At 47.3% G+C, this 19,818-nt stretch overlaps 1 protein-coding gene across 10 annotated transcripts in view; it reads left to right on the forward strand.

Annotated features, from left to right (window-relative positions):
- Positions 1-19,818, forward strand: part of FOXP1 (forkhead box P1) — a 166,189-nt gene that overhangs the window by 42,507 nt on the left and 103,864 nt on the right. For all 10 annotated transcript variants that reach the window (XM_074152037.1, XM_074152034.1, XM_074152032.1 and 7 more), the window contains one exon: positions 13,391-13,522. In XM_074152037.1, coding sequence (XP_074008138.1) covers positions 13,391-13,522 — 132 coding nt within the window. The remainder of the gene's footprint in view (positions 1-13,390; positions 13,523-19,818) is intronic.

The raw sequence follows: 19,818 nt of genomic DNA on the forward strand, positions 1-19,818 counted from the left end.
GCAAGTTACAGCACTGTAGAGGGTAGGAAAGTCAAGCTTGGCTGAACTTACGTGCAAATATGAATTTGCCTAGATACAGAAGCGAGGTGTGCTTTTTGCCGCTGTTTGGTCTAGTTGGGGACATAATTAGTTCTGCATGTTTCTGCTTACAGATGTTGGGGGGGGCGGGGGGAATTTAATAAGGCAGAATTGCTAGATTTTTTTTTTTTTTTTTTTTTGCGCCTGGTGTAGTGCTAAACCCCAACTTTTGAGATTACCTGCGAGCTCCCGCCGATCTCGCCGCTTGGCCGGGGAAAGAATTAGGCAAGGAATGCTCTGCGGTTTCTTTGTCGTTTAGTAAAAGCAGAGGTTGCTACTGTGGAGGCAGAGACCCCGGTGGCTGCCGGCGAAGGGCAGTGCTCCAGCGCCGTCTCCCTCCAGCCTGCGCTCCGGCTGCACGGCACTTCCTGTTTATTCAAACATCTTTTTGCCATTCTTCAGCCCCCGCTTCGCAGAAACAGCCAGAAACACATCTCCAGCGCGAAGACGGAAATCTAAAGGCGGACAGTAAGAGCTTACTCTGTTAAACTTCATTTTCTCTGCGAGCGCTCAGAGGAAAGGAGCGGTGCAGGCAGGGCTGAACTTTTATCTTGCTGCCTGGGCAGCACACGGAGGGGAATTGCTTAGGTTTAAAGCCAAAGAAGCCGGTCCAGGTTGTTTACCGCGGCGTGGATGACGAGGGTGGGTTTTTTGGCACGGCTTCGGAGAACCGTGGCGAGGACTAAGTCCTCTTTCGGGGCACCCGTCGCCTTGCGACGTCCCTCTGGAGTGGGAGCAGCCGAGTGTCACCCTCCCGGGTGCTGTGGCTTCTCCTCGCACTTGCACAAGTGGCAAAAAAAAAAAACCCCAACCAAGCAACCTTCCCCCCTAAAAAAAAAAAAAAAAAAACCAAAACGGGAAACGTGGCTGCTGTTCTGGGCAGCAAAAGAGAGAGGTGCGAGCCCGCCGAGTCGCTTTTTGTTTTCTACAAATTGTTTGCATCGTGGCTCTGGCACCGCTCGCGAACCAGCCTCGCTAATATTTGTACCAATTTCATGCTAATAAAAATCAGGCTGCTGAGACAAGCATGGCTATTATCTCATTCATATTACTATTGTTTAGACCTGTGGTACTACAAAAGGAAAGGGAAAGCGTGCTCACGCCGGGTAATGGTTGTTAACTTCTCACGTGAGGGATTTTCTCTGCAGTTTTTCAGTATTAATGATTGTTGTATGAATGGTCTTCAGGGGTTGTTGGAAGATAGCGTAGATCCTCTGGGTAATCCATGTTGCGACACGTCTGCTGGCTTTTTCCCTCTCTGTTCAAGTGACTTAAAGAACTACGTGGTGTTTCTCGGTTGTTTCTCCCCCCTCAAAAGTCCACTGAAATAGCAGGTAACTTTTTTGTTTTTTTGGTAAGCATTTGTGGTGCTCCTGTAGTGGGAAACATAAGAGAAAATGGAAAATATGCTGCCTGCCCTATGGAGAAAACCCATCCTCCTCCAGGCTTTTCCTGCCTCTCCGAGATCCAAATACATTTTAAAATTTTAAACTGTAAACCCCCATCTTCCTAGAAAAGAGAGAGCGAGAGAGAGAGAAATCAAGCTGTGTGTTCAGCCAAACCGCAAGTACAACAAACATATTTTTAAAATATATTGCTAGTCTGGCTTTTTAATGTTCAGAAGTTGTTCTACTTTGCAGGGAAAAAAAAAAAATGGTGTTTGCAACTGCCTTAAGGACAATTTGTTTAACAGTAGGAGTAATTGCATGGGGAAAATGGAAAGAGTGACTGAAGTTATTTACTCAGATGTTAGTGTAGGTGTGGGGCAGAAAACTCACTGTGGGAACAGTGGGCTGCTTTTCTTGGTATCTTAGTCTATTTGATGACCATCAAATTTCCCAGCTCACTGGTTTTGTTTTTTCTGGATGGCATGTTTGATTATTTATCAGAAGGGAAAGGGAGTAGCTGAAGCAAATAAACATGTGACCGAGCTGTGTTTTGTTTTCCACTCAGAAGGCCGTGCCCTTTAACAGATACACAGAAAATAATAAACGTATTGTTTTATGATAAAAGGAAATTATGTGTATAATTTTCTTTAGCAAGGCCATTAACCCCTTGTGTTCGGTGGTCTCCGCCTTCTGGCAGCTTATTGGGTTTGCAGCTGGGAATTAAAAGGCACTTAAAACCCCCCTCTTGGGTGGAACGTTTCCATGGATTACTGCTTCACCCCTTTGGATTTGCTGGATTTATTAGGTGGTCCTTTCTGCCTCAGCACAGCCCCGGTCTTCTCTCCAGTCCGACTTTGGGTACGAAAAACTAAAGGAGAGGAGCTTTGAGTTTGGAGAAGGGCACTGATTTCTGAAGAAAAAGCTTGGAGAGCGCTGCTGGGAGCTTTTTCCTCTGGTACTGGTGTCTGTGCGGCACAAGGGGTTGCAGCTGTATTTGGTCTGTTACAGACAGTGTCAATTTATGTGATTCTTTTTTAAATGCCAGGTGTCTAGCATGTAGCGTGTAGTATTTCCTTTGTAATACCAGCTTAGGACAATGTTCATTATCTCCCCTTAAAAAAAAAACCCACCACCCTATAAACTAAATCACTGTCAGGACGTAAAATACCGGTTTGCCTCATCTCTGGGAAGCATGTTGCATGCTTTAGCTGCTTTTATGGGATTAAAAGAAACAAGTTAAGACTGTCATGCACATGAAAGGAAACCGAGATGTGGTTTGTTTCACATTGTGCAGGTAGGTATAAATTTAATAGACTGACTTGCTTTCAAAATCTCTCTTTGTCTCCCCGAATCGCATGTCAGTTCCAGCGCGGTGATGAGCTCCGCGGTCCGTAATAGCGCCTGACTGCCGCTGCCCCGCAGGTGCTGTATCGGCGGGAGGCTCGTCCTCCTCCTTGGGGACGTAGGTTCCCTCCACGCAACGGCTTCAGGTCAAAAAACAGGAAAATTTGCCTGACGTCTCGAAGTTGCGTTCAAGTATGCGCATCGCTGGTGGGTCTGGGGAGGAGGAGGTGGATGCTTCGCCCCCACAGCTCAGTGGGGAGCCCGAATGGGTGGCAGGGACTGAAGCTGGGGTTGCAGTTTTGAGGGAGGAAAAAATGGCAGTTGAAATACCAGGGAGAGCAAGGGCTGGCAAAATAAGGACCTGAAACTTAAATGTGATGCGAAGAAGAAAGAGGAAATGAGCGGCTTGGGGCCAGGTGACGTGGGCAGGGGCTGGGCTGGGGACGTGGGCAGTCCCCCTCTGCCCGGTGGCTCCCCGAGTGTCGAGGGGGTGAGGATGGGCTGGGGAGTGGGGTTTGGGGTCAGCAGTGCGGGAGGGAGCTACTCGAGAAGGCAGAGGGGTTGCATCCCGTTGGACATGGAGTCTCTCCAGCTCTGGCTGTTGTCCTTGGGCCCGTGAAGGACAGTTAGAGGACCTGTCCCTGGGGGAAAGTTTCCTGTTAGCCTCCAGCGATTAAAGGTTGGCTCGTGCCCTGAAGCATAAACATTTGTACCCTAATTTATATTTTTATCTTTCCAAAGGTAGCTGTAAATGCGCTCATTACTATCTGTGCAAGTGTCTAATCCTTTCTTTCTATCCTCCCCATGCTCTTGGCACTGGTGATATCTTCTGACAGTAAGTTCCAGAGAGTAATTATGAGTTGTGTATTAAGAAAGAAAAGAAAAAAAAAATCCCTTTATCTGCTTTAATTTTTTTTTTTTTGGTGGTTGTTGCTTCCTGACTTCATTCAATGTCCCCTTTCTCTTGCGTTATGAGAAATAGCAAATAGCGCCAGATGTACCTTCTCAGGCCGAGTCACAATTTGTGTACTTTTATCATCTCCCCTCTTACTCATCTCTCGCTAAACTAAACACTCCCACCCTTATCAATCTTTCCTCATATCTGCCGAGGCCTCTAATCATTTTTGTCGCCTCCATCTGAACCTTGCCTATTTTTGCTTTACTGGAATCTTTTAAAATTAAAGTTTTTTAGAAGCGGTTCTAAATTAGGTTGTGCCATAGGCTTGAAGTACGGAGATGTGATTTGCAGCATTAGTTTCCCATGTTTTGGGCCGTCTCAACATTTTGCTTCCTTCATTCTCGCAGCAGCAGCAGCGAGTATCCGATGGTGCGTGGTGAGATGTCCACAGTCAGGGGCTCTATTTCATGGGCCTCTGAGTGCAAGTTTGTCATAGAGTGTTTTGGAAAACAAGCTTAAAATATGTTCCCTGTTTTGTTGACCAGACAGGGAAGCGCGCGAGCAGCTGTATGCAATACGCTATTTATGTTGTAGCAACAAAAAGGCACTCTTCCTTCTCCCCCCCCCACCTTACCCCTCTTTTCTTCTCTATTAAAAAATATGAGAACTTCCCGTGCTTTTGACATCCAAGAAAAACGCGGCTCAGCAGTGAATAGTCCTCCAAATATTCAAAGGTCTGGTTCACTTTTGGATAAACACAGTAGTTTAGAATCTGATCTCGAGCCTACAGAAACGAGCTGGAAATCCCATAAGATTTTTTTTCATCACTCAGACATAGTTCAGTTCTGGTTCAGTTTGCACGGGGAGCTAAGATTTGTATCCTTTCTCGTTTTACCAGGATGTGTTGGCCCATCCCTCCTTTCTTGCTGGTACAGACCGCTACATGCTGTGAATCCTGACATGCCAAAATAAAGAGAGCCATTTTTAATGTTTGGGAACTTTTTTGCCAGACGCTTTTTAAATGGCTTTGATGAGTCTTGACTGTGACTCTTTAAAAGAGGAGACAGAAGGTGTTTTTACAGTGTAACCGCCTGAGGAGTTGGTTTGTGCCCGAGGACTGGGATTTTTGTAGCCGTTGTCGCTGTTGTGGCTGGTTCGGGGCTCGCAGGTTTCTGGGCTTTGCTGCCTTCGACCTCATACCCCGCTGCCGCTCGCTGCCTGCCCCCTTCCGTCCCGCTGGTGGATTTGAAGAAAACACCTCGACCGCCTTTCCCCCCAAGTTGGTGGAATTCACGAATAATAAATCACAAAATGAAAATCAGGTGTTTTGGAAGCAAATCCCCGTTGTCCCCATGCGTGGGGCAGGGTCCCCGCTGCTGCGGAGCCGGAGCTGCTGCGGGTCCCTGGCAAGGGACCCTGCCAGCCGTGGGATGGGCTGTGGGGTGGCAGGGCAGGAGCATCGAGTCTGCTCGTCCTCCCGCTGGCAGAAGTACCATCAGCACCGGTGAGGGTGAAGTGCAGCAGCACTGGGACACAGGCAGCTCCACCCTGTGGGTTCAGAAGAAAGGGTTTCTGTTTCCAGTGCCTTTGTCTGAAGGGTTTCTCCTCAACTGATCGCCAGGATCTATTCCAGAGGAAAGGAACTAAGCCCGCTGGAAGAAAAATAAAGATTCATCTTCTTTCCTTATGACTGAACTATTCTAGGAGATGCTTCAGCGTGAGGCACGTTGCCAGCTCCCTTGCTCCAAGCCTGCCCCCGTCACATCAGGGACAGGATGTGAGCTGGGGTTTGTACATGTGGACCTTCAGGTCCCTTCTCTTTTTCCAGCACGGGAATCACCCATTAGTCACTTGGCTAGATCAGTCTGCTGCATCTAAGCAAAGCCTTCAGGGCCAGCTGATCATTTTATTCGAGTAAAGGATTGTTGTTGTCACTCTCCTCTTTGAGAAGCTGGCTGGTAGCCCCTTGGATGGAGCCAGCCTTGCAGAGGAGCTGCAGCTCAGTGAGGTTCTGGCTACAGGCAACTGGCGGCATCTCCCCTGGCTTGCAGCATCCCTCTGCTGCATCTGTGGGGTGGAGTTGGGTACAGGGCAGATGGAGGAGGTTGGTCCAGAGGAGGGCCATGAAGATGCTCAGAGGGCTGGAGCACCTCTCCTATGACGACAGGCTGAGACAGTTGGGGGTGTTCAGCCTGGAGAAGAGAGGGCTCCAGGGAGACCTTAGAGCCCCTTCCAGTACCCAAAGGGGGCCTACAGGAGAGATGGGGGGACTCTTTATCAGGGAGTGTGGTGATAGGACAAGGGGTAACGGTTTAAACTGAAAGAGGGGAGGTTTAGATTAGATATCGGAAGAAATTCTTTACTCTGAGGGTGGTGAGACACTGGCCCGGGTTGCCCAGAGAAGCTGTGGCTGCCCCATCCCTGGAGGGGTTCAAGGCCAGGCTGGATGGGGCTTTGAGCAACCTGGTCTGGTGGGAGGTTTCCCTGCCCATGGCAGGGGGAGTTGGAACTGGATGATCTTTAAGGTCCCTTCCAACCCGAAACATTCTATGATTCTACGATTATTTAATGAAACAAGAAAATAGAGGATGAGAGATGGGGATGGGAGTGACTTGAATCTGAGGCTGGTGAGGAAGCTGGACAACAGGGCTGCTTCACCAGGACATGCTGGGTCCTATAGCGGAGCCCTGTGTCCTGCCCATAATTATCCCCGGGCTTTGCCGCTGCAATGTTGGGGCTCTTGGCCTTGGCTCATTTTGGTGTGTGGTGCAGAGGGTCAGGGTGGTGGGAATGGGGAAGGAGCACATTGCAGCTCGTTTCCCAGTTCTGGAGGAAGATGAAAGAGCTGGGTACGAATGTCAGAGGGAATAAGTGCTGCAGGAACATCTGCTTCTCTTTTTTGCATCTTCTACATTTTATTCCTCCTCTTCATTTTGGTTCCTTTCCTATTCTCTCTAGTTGGTTCTTCTCACCTCCCCCTGTTCTGTTCCTCCCAGAGGAACAGCACTACCCACTGCTGTCGCTTTGCACTATTTTTTTTTTATTTTTTTTTTCCTTTTTGCGTACTGCTCCACTCCTCGCCGGTTTCCACACGTTGTGCGGCTCCTCAGCCTGTCGGAGGAGAGCTGCAGCAGGGCTCCCCTCCAATGTGTCTGCCTCCTACCACCGCTCCTCTACATCTGCTGCTCCAGGAGAAGAGGGTGTCGCAGGAGAGGAGGTAGAGGAGGCAGGAGTGGGAGAGACATGAAGCAGCTCTGAAGCTCGGGTGCATCCGGGCTTCCGAGCTTGTGAGCTGCATCTTGCCGCTCTGCTGGGAGCAGCTGTGGAGTGGAGCGGGGTGTGAGGACAGATGGGAGCTGAGAAAGAAGAGAGATTGCTGGCTGAGTCTAAATCCCTCCTCGTCCCACCCGGGAGAAACAAAGGTACTTGCCTTGCGAGACTAAATGGAAGCAAGAAACCTTTCTGAAACACGGGCCATGCCTCTGCTGGGAGAGGCCCCTTTAGCTGCTGACCAGGCTGTCCCTCAGTCCCTAAAGCCATTGTGAAACTCGGGGAAATGTAGGTGGTGGGAGAGCTGCATGCCTGATGCTGCAAAGCCATTCTCTGCCTAACACACGGTGGGGAAAGCCCAGCAGCAATCTTAGCTGTGTGAGGATCTGGCTGTCTGTTATTGCTCGGAGGTCAATACAGAAGGTCTGGAGTCTGGGGCTAGGGTAACATGTTTTCTCTAAGGGTAGATTTTGCCCTGCAAATATCTTCTGTCTCATCTCTCTCTGCTTGTTGTGCTGTGTTTTGCTTCTTAATGACCATAACTGAAATAACGGACAGATGATGATGTTGGCTGGCGAGTAACTTTCCAGATTTACTGCTTGGACACTTCACATGGCCGCGGGACCATCTCTGATTTCTGGGAACACTTCCTTCCTCCTTTCTCAAGTTGCCTTCCTGATGGGCAGCTTTGTCCACCTGGAAAGGCCCAAAATCCTTAGGAATCTGTAAAAACACATGGGATTTTGTTTTGTGCTCTTCTTGCAACTTCTGTGTGCCTGCTTCTCCATTTCAGAGGCAGGCAGTTACTGCACAACTGCCCTGGGAACTGGCAGTGAGACAAGGCGCCGGTTTCTTTTGCGTCCTGGTGTCTGTTGCTCATCTCCCCACCCTCCAACATACCTTTCCATACATCCTCCAGTTCCCTGCGTCACACTTCCCGTGCCCGATAAACCTCAGGTGCGGAAACAAGCTTCTCCTGGTGTTAGAGTCAGGCCCATTATAGCAGTAGGTCTTCATATTTCATTAATAGCTGATTGATATTAATATCGGTTGGAGCAGATGGGCTGGGAGGAGCTTGAGCTCTTTTTCTTCAATAGAAATAGGCTGATGGAAAAACAGTTGGAGAGTCGCTGCCTTGTTGTACTGGCTGCAGCGGTGGAACAAGTTAGCAAGAGGCTCCATAGGACTGGATCTTGTTACTGTTTTCCTTATGTACCGACGCTGTAAGCAAGTATATGGCATTTCAGCAGCATTTCTATTTTTAAAGTTCTACCCTTTTTTTCCAGTGTATTTCCCTTCCCCAGCCCCCTTCCCGAATCGGGAGTTTCTAGCCACATGAAGTCAGAGGCAGGGCTACGTTTTTACCCTTCAAGGAAAACTTGCCCAAAGAGGATGGTGAAACCAAAAGATAGAGGCCACTTGAGTGAAAATGTTGAATTTCAACAGTAACTCGGGTGATAACAGTGCCGGATGTTCTGGGCAAACAACAGCTGGGCAAACAAGTCACGTTCTGTCTATCTTGCAATAAAATTGTCTTGGTCATCTCCGATGTGTACTTCCCCCTCCCCTCCAGTACTTGACTCGTTGGGAAACATTAAATGGTTGCCACTTCCCTAAGCACAGGGAGAGGGATTTTTGGTGGGGCTTCCCACTTACTCTGTGGCATCTTTGAATGAAACAGGCTTGATTCATCTCACAGCGAATGTGCTGTTAAAATGCTTCCTGGGTTAGGTGTCACCTGATGGTGGCTCCCATATATCATCCCAAGTTTGTGCAATGTCTCTGAAGGACAGCGTTTCAGTTGCCTTTTTGCTGGTCTCTGTTTTATGCCAGAAAATCTCCTTATCTCTGGGTGATTTCCTAATGGATAAGAAAATCGCTCAAGAGTTCATTTACTGTATCTTGCATTTGGGTGTAGCGCTGAGCAGCATCAAGATGACTCGGTTGGTGGTGAGCCTTGTACTGATGTCATCCTTTCAGATCCCTGTTGGTGGTGACCAAAAACCGTGGCACTCAGAAGATGCACTTGCTAGAGAATGCTTTTCTTCCTCTTCCTTCAGTAGGTGGGAGGATTTCCTATCTGTATTTTGGTGCAGAGGGGAGGACATTTGCTGATGCTGTTGTGGCCAGGAGGCCAGGATTGGCTTCTGGGTCTGGTTGTCCAAAGCAGCCATCACCAGGCGTGCAGGCTCTTCGATCAGGACAGGTGGGCAGCCCATAAAGCGGCTGCTGGTAATCACGGTCCCAGACATCCAAAGCACCTCTGTGGTTTCGGGGGCTCTTGGCGACTCTACCTGCTGGTCCCATAGAGGAGAACTCAGTTGCCTGGATGCACAAACACAAACTGGTTTACCACAGCCCCTGGCAATTGTTCACTTGCAGAAGTGCAAGCACGTGGTGGAGGTTTAGGATGTAACTATGGCAGTGGGGAGGAATGTGTGAAAAGAGCTTGGAGATGTCAGAGCCACCCGCTCGTGAGGAGAGGGCCACGTTAGCAGAGCTGTTGGCTAGCAGTAAACAGTCCTGGCACCCTTGTTTCAGGACTTGGCAGCAGCAGGAGTTGAACCGAGTCCAGCTTTACTCTCTCTACTGCCTGTTCAGTAAGTTGAGGACAAGGCAGATGATTAAGGAAATGTGGGGAAACTGCTACAGAAGCTTTTGGAAAGATAAGAGACTTTGGTCTCCATGTCTGACAGTCTGGCACTTCTCACTAGCATTGAATTCACATGCAAATCAAAGGCAACATCTACTCCCACAGGAAGCTTTATTAATGTACAGGCCTGCTTGCGAATCTCCGTGCTGATGAAGGTTGTGGGACTGACTTCGCTCTCAAATTAATTTCCCTGTCTATCCTCGCTTGAGCGCTGCGCGGCGTCGGCAGCCTCAGCGGGGCTCCCATGCCGGCATCCAGCCGAGGGCTCCACGCGGGAGCCGTTGCTGTGTGGAACCGGAGAAGGGGGTAGAGGTACGGCGCTTGTCGGCTTGGATTAAACGGGATGTGCCGGCGTAATGAGGGCAGGTGTCCACCGGGCTTGAACTGACATCAGCAAATTAATTTCATGAAGGCACTCCAAATGAGCTTGAAATGCTTTGCATACAAGAGGAATGAGGGCTGGTGCTTCCCGTACTGAGCTAACCGTCTGTCTTCTACGCGTCCCGTCGTGTGTAAGGAGTGCGGATGAGACTTAGAAATGGTGTAGGGCTAGTGCTTGGTCTGGGGCAGGAGGGAGGAAAAGCCGAGGAGGGAGATGTAGAAAGGCAAAGGGACTTGGGAATCCCTGGGTTCACCGTACCACCAAGGACGCAGTAGCTGCTTGATGCAGATGTTCAGTTAGAACCAGATTTGAGCTATAAACAGCCTTCCACATCTTAAACCCAAGCTCATCTGATGCTTAGCGTTTATTGCTGTCAGTTGTTTATAAGCGGAAGAGCGAAATCTTGAGAGAAGAGAGATGGGAAATGCCATTTCGAGCTGCAATCCCCAGGGCTGTCAGCTCGCTGCCATCTCACCCGCACCTGCCCCTCCGTGTTTCTCCCTTTGCTGTTCCCGTCTATCCCGGCTCCTTGTATCCATGGTGCTCCCTCCAGCCAACTCATTCATTATTCCCATTCTTTTTAATCCTTTCCTTCCCGGCCTGCTCCATCCTCCATGCTGGTCCCTCCCTCTCACCATCGCTGGTCCCGCCAGGTCTCAGCGTCAGGACACGGAGCGGGGAGGTGTGGATGTCACCTCGAGTGGAGAGCCTGCACAGGGGTGGGTGTGCGGGGACGTGGGTGCTGTGTCGGTGGGACTGGAGCGGGGACAGAGCTCTGGCTTTGCTCCGTCAGAGCCTCGCCATTGTCAGCCTGGCCCCGAGGGCAGAGATCTTCATCGGCGTGGGGTCAACCGTGGTAAGGTCTCGTGGTGGCAGCGGCCACCCTGCCGAGCTGCACAGAGCTTCGCTGCCAGCTCGAGTAGAAAGCGAGCGTTTCTTGCATGGCTACTTGTTCTGGGAATCTTCAAAAATTTCTGGCAGCCAATTTTAGTTGTGCAACCTCTCAGCTGCCAGAACGGATAGAATATGATCATATCACATGAAATGCATGCAGGGTCTGCTATAGCAACTGTATTTCAAAGAGACAACACATATGGTGACTGGTTCTTTTTGGAATAATATCTATAAGTTGATGATGTTTTATTCAAAAAGGCTGTAGCTTGAAAGGTTAGGGATGTTCTGATTGTTTAGTGTGTGATTAAAGAAAGGCTTCTGTGGTTTTTTTGGCCTATTGCATCTAATTACTGGGAACTAAAATGATCATTTGATTGCACATTTACCTGGAATTATTCTTCTGCAGAGCCAGTCTTAATAATATATAATAATATGTTGCGCTTGTACTGTATAGCGCTTCTTGTCTGAGCAACTCAGAGTGCTTTACAAGTATTCATTAATTAAATAAGCCATACAACACCCCTGTTAAGTACGTGAGTATTTGTTGCCCATCCCCTTAAGTCTTGTAGGTTTTATTTCTGCTGCCTCTGCCCACCCTTGAAGATGCTTTAACAGCTAAATAAGCTAATTCAATAAAAATAACATTTTTTTAAGCATACTTAGCACGTTCTGCATAAAGGTTTCCTTTGTTGCATTGTATTAATTGGTAGGGTCTTCTGGTTCTTGGCGCTGAACCCACGGCAGGGGTGGTTGGGTGTGTGGGAGCACAGATGCTCGCCCGCCCTGCTGCGCACCTGTGCCCGGCAGCTCCTCGCAGGGACGTGGACCGTTTTAGAGATGCTGCGGGTGCAACTGAGCTCCAACCAGCTTGAAACGCAAAATCTGATTTTCCCTTCATCGCACCAAGCTCTGTTGGAAATCTCATCCACCCTTAAAAGAGTTTTTCTGATCCAGTGGAGACTTGTTATTAAATTTGAAAGGAGGGCTCATTGCCAGAGCGCGGTAAGGTCTTTCCTCCCCACTTGCCCTGGCGTGCTGGCCGGCAGCGGTGGTTCTTCAGCCCCCTGGGCTGCCTGATGTCCCTTCAAAAGTAAATAGATGGGTCTAGGCCGTGAAACAACAGGATTTTTCTGGGGGGTGGTGGATCCGAGTTTGCAGTCCTTGGTATCAAACTGTTCCTGGCGGTTCTGCGCTGAGATGAAACACTTTGCAACTTGGAGAAGCAAGTGAAACCCGAAGCGTATCTGACTCCTTAATTAAATAGGTATTAATTAAATCACTCAGAGAGCATACACAGTAGGAGTGGGGAAGGCTTTTTCCCTCCTTCCGTGTAGGCATCTTGCAAAGGGACTATTTTTCTTGTTTTACATTAATGAAGTCTTCAGCCTTCCCACTTTTCCACCTACACATGTACTGAACGTCTCCAAGGAGACCAAGAAAGCCCGAGTCCGGCGCTGGTGAATCCTCCGGGAGCCGCGGGCTCAGGTCTCACCAGCGGAGCCTCAGCTGTGCCACAGCTGAGGGATCGGCCTCTTCCTTGCGGTCCCCTGGCTGGGGGGCCAAGAGGGAGCCAGGGCAGGGACTTGCTCCTTCTCCTGCCTCCCCCGTGTTTCATCTCCTTTTGCTCAGTTTTCCCCACCTGATGGAGAAATGGGGCCTCATGGAGTGGCTGGCTCCAGTGCCCAGGGATGCTTTTCCTTTGCTTTGCATGAAATTTTGCAATAATCTGCCACCATGTGATGCTCTGCTCATGCTTTTGGGATCATGTCCCTTGCCCCTTCATCCCGTGAAGCCACACTGTCCTTTTGCTGCTCTGACGCCTCCCATCCGAGTCTCTGATGCTGGTCTTAGTGATTTTGGAGGATTGAGATGCTGTCCCCACTTTTCATTGCTCCTCACAGCTTCCTCAGCCTTTAGCATGAGGGCATGCTAAGTCCATGGTACCTCCAGGACTTGGCACGGCTTCACCTGCTGCTGGCTCTTCTCTTCCTCCCACCATAGCCTTCCAGAAACTTCCCTGACTTTCTCTGGTGCTCAGGAGGGCAGACAGTGATATACAACTGTCTTCTTCCATAAACCAGACTTGACCCACTGGAGAAGAGGAGCATGAAAGCCATTAGCACGTGAGCCTGCCCAGTAGCAAAGAGGGGTATGAGCTGCTCCAGGCAGGGGATTAAAATAACTGTATGGTGCTCACCACCGGGATTTCTGGAGTTACTTGAGGTTCTCACGCAGGAGCTGAACTTCAGGTGCTGCTGGTTTTCTCCATAGTCAAAATGGGAAAACCAGTGGTACAGTATCACCCTGTTGTGTGCAAGTGTCTACGTTGTTTTTTTATGGAAGCCACTGCATTCCTGGGTGGAGGTACTTTGGGAGCGGAGTGGTGCCCCATGACCAAGGAGTGCCTTGACCCTGTGCTGTGTCTGTAGCTCCCCACGTGCTGTCTGCTGTGAACTCAAGTTTTCCAACCTCTTTCCTCGCAGGCTCTCCAGGTGGCACGGCAGCTTCTACTGCAACAGCAGCAGCAGCAGCAACAGCAGCAGCAGCAGCAGCAACAGCAACAAGTTAGTGGATTAAAGTCTCCGAAGAGGAATGACAAACAGCCAGCTCTTCAGGTAAGGGCAGCCTTTGTGGCTCCATGAGGGGCCGGGGCTTGTAAAAGCTGAATAAATGTGTCTTGTGAACATTGGGATGGGGCCTTCAGGAGCTTCCTCCCAGTGAAGTCCACAGAGCGGCTGTGGCTGATGTGGGTGGCGTGAGGACCGGTGCTTGGTGCTCTTGAAAATCCCACCCACTGCATATTTACAGATCTCGAGCATGTACTTTTATTAGTAGGGTTGGATCATGACAAAATGGAATAGCTTTTGTTACCGTGTCAGTGTGCATAGGAGATTTGCATTAACATTTCTGTTTGATTGCTGTTCCGTTTGTAGTCTGTGTTCACTCAAACCGTTGATTTGCTGTGTCAAGGATATTGGGAAATAAGAGGATATCATATCATCGGTGTGTTTTTTTTTCCCCTTTTATTGTCTGCTGATTTATGGACATCTTCAGAAATAAAATCTAAATATTATCGGGCTTTGTGCCGTTATGAATTCAGAAAGCTAAAACCAACACAGCATTCCCAAACACAAGATGTATGCACACATATGCGGCTTTGGAGAGCGTTCTGCTAGTCTTGTGGGATAAATCACGGGAGTTAAAGACAAGAAAGACCTATTAGGTCATGTATCACATTTTCCTTTTTTTTTTTTTTTTTCCACTATTCTAGTGTTAGAAATCCCAAGTGGTGGTGGGACCGCTATTATTTTCCTTCGGATGGTTTTCCATAACAAAGCACACGCTCAGGAACTTTCCACTTTTAATTCCATCCTCTTGCTCCAAGTAATACTGCTTGTATAAATACTGAGTCAGTCCCTTGCCTCGCCTCGTGTTCGCACTCCTCAAACATCTTAGATCCTAACGTGTACTTGCCAGTTTTGGCAAATTATATGTATCTAGTTCTTTATGTATTTCGTAAACCGGCACTTCTAGACCCTTGACCACTTTGCAGGTTTGCAGCTGGTTATTGCTTTTATTATTGCTTTCTTTGCAATTGCAGCGTGTCACTGTATTTTTGATAATAAGTTACTGAATACAGCGGTTCAGCTACAGTCGCACAAAGCCCTGTAGCCGGGACATTTATCTTATCTCGCTCTTCTATATCTGATGCTTCAGCCTCTGTAGCCCCAAATTCTTTCTGGGGTGTTTTTTTTTTTTTTTCCTCACTTGTTGTCATAGCACATTGTCAAACTCATGTCTGTTTTGCTCTTTCTAATTTTTTTTTAGTTTGATATACTATCACCATGAGTTCCCTGACAGCGTTGCTGCTTCTCTTGCCTTTTATATGTGCTTCAGATTATTTTCCTCCAAAAATACAGATCCTAGACTCTTTAAATATGTAGTAGAATATGGAAGGTAAAGCCAACATCGCTAAAGGCCTTGACAGTAAAGCGAGGGGAGCCGATCCTGCGGTTCTTACCCGAGTAAAGCTGACGGGGACTTCAAGGGGAGTTTTGTGAGTGAGGAATAGCCATTAACTGCAGCCCTTGGCCCAGCGTGGACAACTTCGAGCTTTCGTGTAGTGATTTCATCTTCAAAGCATTTTGCAAATACTAATCTCCAAAACATCCCCAGAAGGAAAGTCTGATAAGTAAGTAGCATTATCCCAGTTCTGGACTGGGAAACTGAGGGAAGCAGGTTAAGTGACTTGCTCAGGATCACAGAGGGAATTGGTTTTAGAGGTAGGATTAAGATTCATGAGTTCCTGGCTCCCGCCCCCGTGCTCAGGCTGCTGGACAACACCTCGCACTTTATAGCCGAGCTATTATTCTTTTGGAAAGTATGAAACATTTTGTCATTGGGCAAATATACATTTTATTGGCAGCGTAGAGCACCATAATCCAAAGCGTTACATTAATGCTTTCAAAAATATTTTATTTGGTAAATCCATAGCTGATCCATATGCCTTTTAATAGACTCTTCCACTGGGGACATTTTTAATGAGAGATTGTGCTGGCTAGGTCCAGTGTCAGGTACTAAAAGAAGTGCTTTGTTGTGCAGATGTCTTAAGAATAGCTCCAGAGGATGAAATATGACTGTGTTGACCTTTCAGCTGTGAGCTTATTTGTCAGGATTCAAATAAGTTGAAAGGATCAAACCAAACAGTTTCCGTAGTCAGACTGGGAATTGTGTTGCAGAGGTCAACAGTGAAGGCCACATCGCGGATTCCATAACATAGCCAATTGTTGGTACGTATTAAAGTACTGGAGCAGCTCCTGCAGTCAGAGACACAATTAATATTCTAATTTATTAATGTATACAGAGCGCTGGCCCAGCCTGTCACTCACTGATTCAAATGACTGCCCAGTCTTTTTTTTTTTTCCCCTCCTCCTCACTCCCGGTGCTTTTGCGGTCTGAAACCTACTGGAAGTCCTCTTGAAGGTAAGAGGACCCCCAATGCGTCCCCGCAATGAAAATCTGTTGCCGAAAGGAAACGGTGGCTCTGGGGGTAGAATTTTGGAGTCAAACTGCACCCACACCCCCTGAAGCCGGGTGGCGCCGCGCTGACGAGGCAATACCCGTTGCCGGCAGTCCGTAGAATAAATGTTGAGGGTGGTGGAAATGCGCCCGTTTTTCAAAAGTTTGCTTAAATGATGCACCGAGCCATCTTTGCACTTAATTTATAGATACAGATGTCTCCTTGGATGGCCACAGCGGTTAGCAGTTAGCTGTTTTTTTTTCCAACAAACAGACTTTGTGCATTGCAAGAATACCATAGGCATGGCTTATCTCTGCTGTGCTTGGCCAGGGCACTGGTGCAAGCTCCCTGACACGGGCGCTGGGGGGCTGCGTCTGCATCAGTCGGGGGGAAAGGATGCTGTTCACCCTGGTTCTCCTATAAGGTGCCTCGTGGTGCTGCTGGTGGTGTCCCACGCGGGGCTGGAAGAGCTCCCTCTGTCTCGGGTTCCGCACTTTAATGCCGGCTGGCAGGCTTTGTCATGTAAACCCCTCCGCCGCAAACAGATGTGGAAAATTAATCTAGTATACGCTGTGTAGCTAATCTGGTACCGCCTCGTGGATAATTTCCTATATTCCTTCTTTATTCACCGATCAAATAGCCACGGTACTTAAATATATCCCAGCCTCCCGTGGCCACGCTGGGGCATGGTGCCTTTACATGACAATGGGCTCCAGCGATGTCTTTGGGGTCTCTTGACCTCGATAACTCTACCTGGAGACCTGCTTTTAGCAAATTTTGAGATATTTAGTGTATAAGAACTTGGACGCAGGAGTGGAGAAGTGCTCTGCTGATAGCTGAAAAAAAAATAAATCTCCAAATACACGATGACTCACATTTTGAGCCTATCACACGCTGCTGTGCTTTATATTTGGCAGTGACCTCTGGTTTCACAGCCTGATGACACAAACAAAAGAAAATTGAAAGTTAAGGAATGGATTTAGTAACCAGCAGTTGGGAAAAGAATATAAAAAAATATCAGCCCCACAAAAATTACTGGAAGTGAAAAAAAGACTAAAGCATGTTTGATAATATATTTGCCATAGACATTGGATTTCCTTGAATCTGTGAAACAAATAATTTAACAGGCCAGGTAAGCTTAGGATTTTGAAAATGTGCACATTTTTCCTGGCCAAGATAAATATATCTTTGTATTAATAGATGTATTGATTAAAATTTGCAGAGCTTTAATTGCTGATGCTCTTAACGATTATTCATTTTGGTTCTTCAAGCATTTTAGTTGCTGGCAAGAGCGCACAGATTGGAAACAAATCAAGAGACACATTTTTCTCCCAAGAAAGTAAAAGTGCATGTGTGTTTTGGCAATACTAAAAATACGATTTTTTTTAAAGACGTAAATGTTGTGTGTTGCATTGAGCTGAAAGTTGGATACTGGACTGAAAACAGATTTGGGACGTCCAAGTCAGTATCTCGCAACTGAAACCCATTGCTTGACTTTTTTATGTGATTAAATGAGATTTGTTGTGCCATAGTTAACCTGTGTGTGTTTGGAGAGAAGAAACAATGACATTACTAAGATGGAAACTTTTGTTTTCGGTTGACAAAACAGAAAATAAATCTTCCCTTTAAGTCACGGCCAAGAAAAGAATTTGGGTTTGGTTAAGGTTTTCGGGATGAGACTGGGGGAGGCTGAGAGGACAGAGCTGTCCTCGCCTTTGCATACTGCTGCTTTTAAAAGCAGCCTTTTGACTGGGCTTTTGTAGAATTTAATTTGCATGCTGGATTATCTTAATATTTCTTTCCAGTATCTTGAGAAATAGAAGAGGGCAAGAGGAAAAAAAAAAAAAAAATCACTGCAGCTTGATGTCAGGGGCATTTATTGTTGTTTTTTATGAAATTCGAAATCGTTAACTCGACAATGTAATAAACACTGAAAGGTGAAGGGAAGGGTATTCTCTGTTTCGCTTGGAGCGCACAAGTATCAGGTTGTGTAGCCTCAGGTTTTACACGCGATGTACCTTTTTTACATAATGGTAAATTTAACAACTGGTAGAGAAATTACGTCTCAGCAGATAATTTGGGAGGGGAAATAAATTTGCAAGTATTATTGCATTTATTGCGTCTGTGTGAGTATCTCTCGGTTTCGCTCTCAAACACAGGAGTTGATCTGACTTTAGCCTCAGTCAAGCCACTGGGAATTTTGCCGCCAACTCTAGTTGGGTTGAGGTTTCGCTTCTCCGGAGTTTAAATAGTTTACCTGCGAAAATTCCATTTGAATCCTTCATTTTTTTATTTTTGACTTTGGAAATAAAGCAAAGTTGAGTTTTGCTGGTTTCTACCAAAGCACCCATAGCTCTTTTATTTTTCATCCTTAAGCCCAATTATAGGTGTTAGTCAGTTCTTGGAATATGTCCGTGAAGTGCAAATATCATCCACCCCACAAACAGAACAAAATCTGAGTCAGGTCCTCAAAGTTACACGATCAGCTTGAAAATTTTGATACTAAAGGGTTTTTTTTCAGTGAAACCTGTGGGGGCCTTTTTTTGCTGCCCTTTTGTATTTTTTTAAAGCCTTTATTATTCAGATTTTCCAGCTTTTCAGACTGAGCAGAAAGGTGACAAACACACTTGTTTTTCTTGAAAGAAGTCTATGATCGTCCTGTAATTACATGATTCCAAAAAACCCGTGGCTTCTAGGAAAATACCAATATATTGGGAGAGCTGGCAGTGTGAGGTACTGGCAGCAAACGTGATTATTCTCATTTTGTAGCCGTGTAAACCCTGGCAGAGAGATATTAAGTGACTCGCCCAAGGTCAGGGAGCTGCAGTGGCGTTGAGGCGCGGGGCTCCTGCCGGGGTATTTGGGAGTTTGGCATCAGCATCTTATTAAGGAGAAGTCGGTCCTGAGGGGCGAAACTGAAAGTAGAAGCCAGTATCCCTCATTTCCAGCCCTGTGTCTCGTTAGAGCACCCCGAGTATAATTTTCTAGCAGGTTTTCTGCTTTGACATTAAACATTTAGAGAGTCGGGTTTGGTTTTTTTTTTTTAAAAAAAAAAAAAAAAAAAAAAGAAGTGATTTCTGACCAGGTTGGGAGCGGGGCCGTGGGGCTGGCGGTGCCCGAGACCGGCCACGTGTTACCCACCTCGGGGAAGGGGAAAACAAATGAAACCTTCCTGACTGGTCAGAAGTGTGTAAATTGCTGACAAAATGACACATGTAATTAAGAGCGCTCCTGCCATTTTACCTTGTGGTTTACACCTACAGTGTTGAAAAAAGAGAGTGACTCCCACCTCGCTAATTACCATTATCACTGAAATGGTAGGGTTTGAGTCATTAGTTCCATGTGCATTTAATTAGAGGAAGGCTGAAATTGGATTTAACTTATTACTTTTTCATGGATCACTTTCTTGTCATCACTTCAAATTGGATTGCAGCCCCAGGTAACTAATTATGAGCGCCACAGGATCAAGAGTGAAAAAAAGGTAATTAGGAATAACACTGTTGGACCCTTGCTGGTAGTCCACTTGTGCTTGGGAAGAAATGAGAGCGGTATTTTGTAGTATTACAGATTAGGGAGTTAAAGGTATGCGCCACTACTAGGAATCATGGGAGACTGCCCCCTCCCTATAGCGGTTTATATGATGTACAGCTGGGTTGAAGATGTTACAGCGACGTGGTTCCACAGCCAGCTCCTTAATGCCGAGATTAAACTTGTAAAAGCAACAGATCGGTTGTAGGTATGAGGCATCTCAACAACCGGGGGGTCAGGGGTCCGTACGTGCGTGTGATTGCGCCCGCGCCGCCGAGGCGCTCCTGAGCCACGCTACCGAGCGGTGCGAGTCCAGCGAGCTAGAATTGATAACAAATTAATGAACGTATTAATGAGCCGAAA

This window comes from Numenius arquata, chromosome 8 (genome assembly GCF_964106895.1).
Source record: "Numenius arquata chromosome 8, bNumArq3.hap1.1, whole genome shotgun sequence".
NCBI lineage: Eukaryota > Metazoa > Chordata > Aves > Charadriiformes > Scolopacidae > Numenius > Numenius arquata.